At 47.4% G+C, this 7,316-nt stretch overlaps 1 protein-coding gene across 1 annotated transcript; it reads left to right on the plus strand.

Annotated features, from left to right (window-relative positions):
- Positions 1–2,120: 2,120 nt before the first annotated feature.
- Positions 2,121–6,551, plus strand: LAYN (layilin; the record flags this gene model as incomplete). Its single annotated transcript, XM_009077331.1, has 6 exons — positions 2,121–2,418; positions 4,431–4,588; positions 4,915–4,953; positions 5,245–5,328; positions 5,667–5,769; positions 6,194–6,551. Coding segments are annotated over 6 exons (1,040 nt in total), but the record flags the coding sequence as incomplete, so codon positions are not given.
- Between the last annotated feature and the right edge of the window lie 765 nt (positions 6,552–7,316).

Here is a 7,316-nt window from a genome sequence, read left to right on the forward strand (position 1 = left end):
TGCGGGGATCGCGGGGACAGCCACAGGGAGCATCGCCCCTGCCCGCAGAGACCGCGGGGTGACAGCCCCGGGACCGTCCCCCCTTCCCCGGGAAGCCGCGGCAGCTCCGCTGGCTGTTCGCCCCTGGGATGCAGGGACAGAAGTCATCCCTGCAGGTTTTCAAGCTGAGACTGGATGTGGCACTTAGTGCCATGGGCTAGTGACCACGGTAGGGGTTGGCTCGCTGGGGTTTTCTCTTCCAACCTGTTTGATTCTCTGATTCCACGATTCTCTGATTCTACGATTCTATGTCGCGATACGGGCAGGGATGTGCGTGCGGTGGTGCTCGGGTCAAGGTTGGGTTTGAGGGGTTTGGAGGGATTTGGTGTTATAATTTTCCCCTTCTGGCTGCCAGCAGAGCCAGCTCTGTGCTGGGAGCACTGGGGAGCCCTGAGGAGCTCACTGCTCAGCAGCTCTTGGAACAGATCCCGTGTAGGAAGTGAAGAGATAAGGGGAAAGACAAGGAATCCTTTCAGCTTGGCTTAGAACTAGAGTGTCCTCTGTTAGCTAAACTGTGTTTAGGATCTTAACTAGCAGGGACGTCCAGACAGTAATCAACTCCAATTCCTTAGCTGAAAGCAATGGCAAGTTTGGCTGATAAGGAAGAGATTTTCTGCCAGTTCTTGAGGAAAGAATGTGTTTGTGCATCAGAAAAGACTCTGAGTGCAGTTTGTGACACTATTTCTAGACAGTTACTGAAAGTTTTGGTAACAACTTGCTGTCTGTGTTTTTCTTATGCCTCTCACAACAGCAGTGGACATATCCCTCAGGAGAGGTAAGGACTTTGCCTACACCTGCATGAGTGTTGAGTTGTCAAGAGAAATACAGGTTATGCCTAGAAATGTAGTTTTTAATGCTGTTGTGGTAGTATCCAACCTGTTCCAGATGTAATGTCTGTGTAAAATGTCATCAAACTCTGATTCTGACTACTTAACTGCTCAAAACTCCAGTAGCAAAGGTGTTTTAACTCCCACTCTTGGAGTAGCTGTGCAGGAATATAGAGAAGAGAAAAGCAAAGGCAGCAAATAGCCCATGGAAAGGTTTGCAATGCTCTGTCCTCCTATCCCACTCGTTCCAAGTAAATTGCAACTGTTGCTGAGTGTTTTTGCTCTGCACAAAACATGTAGGTTAGCAGATTGTGTCTGCAAAGAAATATTTACTGACTCAAACAAAACTGTTTGTTTCCACAGTCTAAATATTGGGACTGTTCTGCCGAGAAACATATAAGTGCATAATTTTAGATGATGTGTCTTTTCACTTTGATCTCTCCTTGTAACCAAAATAAGCTGTGCTGCTTCTGCATGGGAAAGTCCTTGGCTTCTGACAGCCTCAAAACAGACACTGTTTACTTCCTGGGCAGTCACAGCATTACACAGCACAGAGCAATGCTTGAAATTGGGCTGTGGGAACACAGATTGATGTCCACAGGACAGACACTGAAAGCTGAATGAGGAGGGTTAGATGTTAGGGATAAATTCTTCCCTGTGAGGTGCTGAGGCACTGGCACAGGTTGCTCAGAGCAGCTGTGGCTGGGAGTGTTCCAGGCCAGGTTGGATGGGGTTTGGAGCAACCTGGGCTGGTGGGAGGTGTCCCTGCCCATGGACAAAGATGACCTTTAAGGTCCAACCCAAACCAGTCTGGAATTCTATGACACTGCAATAGAGACTCCATAAAACTATTCCATACACTCCAGAAGATAAATTCTTGCTGTCTCACCTTGTGTAAGTGGATATCTAATTTTTCCCATTTAATTCCTTAAAAACAATAACTTCTAAAAGCCTCTTTAAGCCCTTGTAAGGGAACACTCTGTTCAAAAGTCACACATCAGCATTGCTTCTCTGTGAGGAGCTCCTGGGACCTGCAAATCCCAGAAAAATAATGCAGGAGCTGAGGAGTTAAACGGTTAAATCCAGCAAGAACAGTTTGGAGATGCCAATTGTCACTCCAGTATTACAAGAGGGTCTTCCCTGTGTTGTGTTTTCCATATGAACAGTGCAAAACTCATCCCAGTGGAAGGCTTAACATTCCAGTTTGGTCCCTCCGGGCAGGGTTTGTGTGACAGGTCTCTCTCCTCGCTGCAGGGCAGACAGTTTGCCGCCGTGGAACACAGAAACCCTGCTACAAAATCGTGTATTTTCACGATGCCTCCCGCAGAACCAGCTATGAAGAAGCCCACGGGGCCTGCAGGGCTGATGGGGGACACCTCGTCAGCATCGAGACAGAAGGAGAGCAAAGACTCATCGAGAGATTTATCAGGAGTCTCTTAGCTTCTGATGGAGATTTTTGGATAGGGCTCAGGAGGAAGAAGGAGGAGGAAGACAATAGTACAGAGTGTCAGAACTTCTACTCCTGGTCGGATGGCAGCTCAGCCACGTTCAGGTGAGTGTCTGTGAGTGATGCTGGGAAGGAACCTGGGCAGGGACTGGAGAAGAGAAGGTTGTATGGAGAGCCCAGAGTAGCCTATCAGTATCTGGAGGGGCTCCAGGGGAGCAGGAGAGGGACTTTGTGTTAGGAGCTGCAGTGCCAGGACAAGGGTTAATGGGTTCAGAGAGAAAGAGGGAAATTTAGGGCAGATATTAATAAGGAGTTTTCCCTGTGAGGGTGGTGAGACACTGTCCCAGGTTGCCCAGGGAGGCTGTGGCTGCCCCAACCCTGGCAGTGTTCACAGCCAGGTTGGATAAAGCCTTGAGCAACCTGCTCTGGTGGGAGGTGTCCCTGCCCAGGGCAGGGGGTTGGGGCTGGATGATCTCTCAGCTCCATTCCAACCCCTAAAAATTCTCTGATTCTCTGATCAAGTAGGGTCATCCCAGCTGCCATCTGTGCTCCTTCTGCAGCCACTGAGGAGTGATAGTCTGTCCAGAGTGTGATTCATCCCACACAGATTTAAGGGTGTAGACAAATTACTTTACTCTGGAGACTGTTGCTCTATGGAAGACACCTAGTGTTTACCTTGGGCTGGGTGGATCATTTTTGATTGCTAAAAAGAGGGTAAAGAACAAGTGATTTGGTCCCAAAAACCTCTGATCAGACACGTACAAAATACATACTTTGACCTGAAGGCTCCTGCACTGAGCTCCCCTGGAGCTTGTCCCTGATTCCTCAGCAATGGACACTTCCACCTGCTGCAGGAATAGCAGCAAAGCCTGAGAGCTGCAGTATGGATTGCAGGCATGAAGAGCTAACATTTTCACAAGGGCTGTTCGATTTCTGCCTCCTTGTCTTAGGGCAAACAGAACCACAAAATTTGCTGTAATTAAAATATTAAAGCAACAACGTTGACACCAACTTGAATTCTTCTTTCTAGAGGACAGGTGTAAAACTACCTTGTCATTGTGCCCTTTTTGATTTGGGAGCCCATAAGAAACTTCAGTTGCTCCATGCAGGAATGAATAAAACTGCTTTTAGTACTGATTGATACATGAAAGTTTCTCCCGTGGCTCAGATATTGGGGGTGGATAAAGGGAAACTGGAACCAGATCTGCTGCTAAGAAACAGGCACAGCTTTGTTGCCTCTCATTGGTGAGACACAGCTTATTTATGCTAAGTGATAAAGCCAAGGCAAACAGCAGAGGAGGAAGGAAGTGAGGGAGGAATACAGCACTGGAATGACTGAAAAAACACTGCTTTAACACGTGTGGGTGTTTTCCCATGTGGAATACCTAGGGCTATCTGCCATTGTATGGCTCAGCTCATCCTGCTTGGCAGGCAGAGCATTCCTTGTTCCAGCATCAGTGGGGATTGAACCTTTGGCAAAACCAGACCCAGGTTAGAAAAGTTTCTCTGAGCTGCAATAAAATGCCTCTTCAGCAATGATTGTATTAGAGAGCTAAGTAGTGAATCCTCCTTCCTGTGCACCACTTGGCAAAGCCCACACGGTTTTCTAGAGGGGAAGTTTATTATTGGAACCAAAAAGTGTATCTGCAAGACAGTGTTGGTGCATTTCTAGACAGAGAAAACCAGATCCTGCTTCAGCTTTTTCATTATCTCATTAAATAGGCATCAAGATTTTGCAGCCACTGAGCACTGAGGCCAGAGAACAAAAATAGTGGTGACAGATGATTTTGCACAGGTCTAAATTGTGTGGAGAAGGTTCAGGTTCTCCTGAGCTTTTACCGAGCCTCACAGAGGAGTCTGAGGCAGTGAGTGAGGCACCCAGAGCTTTGCTCCTCACATTTGTCCAACACCTTGCTGAGTTTTCTTTGAAAAATGAGAATTTCAAGGGAAGAATTCCAAGAATTAATGTTTCCATTGCTTTGTTCCTCCTTGCACCCAGTGGAAGTGTTGGGTGTGCTGTAACCCTCTCCGAGCCTTGTCCTCTGTGCTGAATTCCCATCTGAGCTCCTGCAAAGGGATGTCAGGTCTTCCTTGCCACGTTTGTTGTGTTTTCTCAGGAACTGGTATGCGGATGAGCCATCCTGTGGGAGTGAGATCTGTGTTGTGATGTACCACCAGCCATCTGCCCCGCCAGGTGTCGGAGGTCCTTACATGTTTCAATGGAATGACGACAGATGCAACATGAAAAATAACTTCATTTGCAAATATTCTCTTGGTAATGAGTCATTTTGTGGCTTTACAAACCAATCCCCAGGAGAAGGCATAGGGAAGCCCTTTCTCAGCTTGGCTGGAAAGAGCTGGTGGGAGAGGGATGGCTTTGAATTTATGCAGATTCTGAGGAAAACAATCTCAGGGTCTAATATCTGTAGCTACTTGGGACTTGGATACATTCTCAGAGGGGTTTTATAAAGTGTTGGAAGTGTCAAATGGGACTTGAGGGAGAGAGAACACTGAAGGATGGTTATGCTGTTAGACTGCATTTAGGATATTGGGTCTCCCTCCTCAAACTTATGAGGAAATTGTGCATTTCTTCTCTTCCAGAGAAGCCAACGAATCCTCCAGCAGAGAATCCCCACAGAGGTGAGTTGGAGAGATTTGTTGGGGCTTTTTTGGAATGATATGCAAACTTCCAGCAGAAATACTCTTAAAATTCCTAGTCAAGGACACTCCCAGACTGAAAACAGACTGAGCAAGAGGCTTCCCTGCAGCCTGCAATCCCCAATCCATTCTGCAGGAACAATCCTGCTGCAGTTGCTGCACACCTCACACACCTCTGCAGCTCTCAGTCTCCTCAACCTCACCCTCTTTTCTCATGATTCTCACACTCTGCCCAAATAAATCTGCAAGACTGACGAAGTTGCCTCTTTCCAGATGTCTCCACAGAGCCCCTGAGCCCAGCACTCCCGGGGGAGCACCCTGAGAAAGGTGCCAATGGAACTGCCATGGGAGCCAAAGGTAAGCTGTGCACCTGAGCTGTTCCCTCCTCAGTGTGCAGGTGCACATTGCTCACAGGAGGCTGCAAACAGTCACATCTCAGTTGGAAATGTTTGACCCAAACTGTGCCAGGCTGAAAATGAACCTTCCCTGAAATCCTTTCCACTCCAAACCTAAAGTGATTGTTGTGGCTTTTAAAATGTCTGAAATCCAAAGCTACACAAAGGATTGGGGTCTGAAAAAGGTGCTGTGATTGAATCACTTCTGAGTGGCTAAACTGTTCGTGTTTAGTTTGTGTGTTTATGAGTAGCACGAAAAACTTTCAATTTCTTACCACACTGACTCATTTTTACCCCTAGAGCCCGTTCAGAGTCTTGCCTACATCCTCATTCCCAGCATTCCTGTGCTGCTTCTCCTGCTGATCATCACAGCCATCTCCTGCTCCTGGCTCCTGGCAAAGAGGTGAGTGGCAGTTTTGTGGGACAAGGGAACTGTGGTTTATTATTTTATACCTCTATGTATAAAAATATGAAAGGACATGTATATATCCTTTATTCCATACATGTCTGGAGCAAATCCTGTTTGCCAACACCCTCTCCTTGCTTTCCCTGTGTGCACAGCAGCTCTGGAGAAATGCTGGTTGTGGTTTGGGGAGAGTCAGTGTCCAGTTCTGCTCCCTCAGCTGGCAGCAGGGGCCAAGAGATCCCTAGGCAGGCCCTGCCACAGGAATATCCCAAGTGGCAAATAATAACCAGTGTCATGCCAAGCTCAGGCTCTGAGTCTGAGCTTCCTCAAGGGTCACTGCTCAGTTACAGTAGGAGGTGCTGTATTTTCTATTTGCCTCTGTACAAAGCATTTTATGGCTCGTCCTCTTCCCTCTCCTAAGGAGACAGGAGCGACTAGATACAACCCCAAAGGAGGAGGATCCCTGGCTGTCCAACCCCAGGGGGAACAGCCCAGACCTCGATATTTATCAGGTCATCAGGAAGCAGTCAGAGGCAGACCTGGCTGGAACCAGGCCTGCCATGAAGAACTCTTCCTTCCGTGCCCGGGAAGACAAAGTGCTCAGGAGCCTCTGCAGGGACTATGAGGATGCAGCAATGAACACATCGAGCAGTGGCTTTGTGACATTGGCCAGCACTGAGAGTGGCTTTGTGACCAATGACATCTATGAGCTCTGTGGAGATCGTGTGGGGAGGAGCAAGGAATCCACCTGGGTGGAGAACGAGATTTATGGATATTAAGGGAATGGAGAACATTCCCTTAATGGCCTGGAATTTGGGGCCAGGGTGCTATCAATAGGAGTTCACCTGCCCTGTCTATGCACTTGTTTTAAAAACCACCTGTAATGTTTGCCTGGTTTTGCATTGTCCCCATATTCTTCTCTTTTCTGAAAGAATATGGGTTTTTACAGATCCAAACTGAAGAGAATGTGTATATTTGCCTTGCATCAAACCCTCTTTGCTCAGGAATGGCTGTTGATGCTCTTGATCCTCTTTTGTACCAAAGATAAGCCTTTGAAACCAAAGGACAATCCAAAATCCCTATTTATTTATCTGCCCTACTTGTCTTCAAAGGTGCTAAAAGTTGCCTGTTGTGTGTGCTGGAGCTTCCCTGGAGCTGGCTGACCCCTGCCTGCCAGTGGGAAGTGGGGAATGAATCCCTTGGTTTGCTTTGCTGTGTGTGCAGCTTTGCCTATTAAACTGCCTTTATCTCAACCCAGGAGTTTTCTCACTTTTTCTCTTCCAACTCTCTCCCTCATCCTGCTGGGAGGGAGTGAGACCAAGTTGTGGAGGGAGAATGACTTAAGGAATCATGTCAAGCACAAATATTCACACCCATTGCTCTGCAGGTGAGTCTTTCTGCCTCCAGGAGAGCATTTTGCTGCCAGACAAGTCTATGAAGCACCTAAAATGCATTTAGCTCTTGACAGGGTTCCCTAAATGTTTGCTCTTCTGCATTGCCTGGAAATAAATACCTAGGAAAGTGAAGCAAACCCAGTTTTCATA

This window comes from Acanthisitta chloris, unplaced genomic scaffold, assembly GCF_000695815.1.
Source record: "Acanthisitta chloris isolate BGI_N310 unplaced genomic scaffold, ASM69581v1 scaffold3316, whole genome shotgun sequence".
Classification (NCBI taxonomy): Eukaryota; Metazoa; Chordata; class Aves; order Passeriformes; family Acanthisittidae; genus Acanthisitta; species Acanthisitta chloris.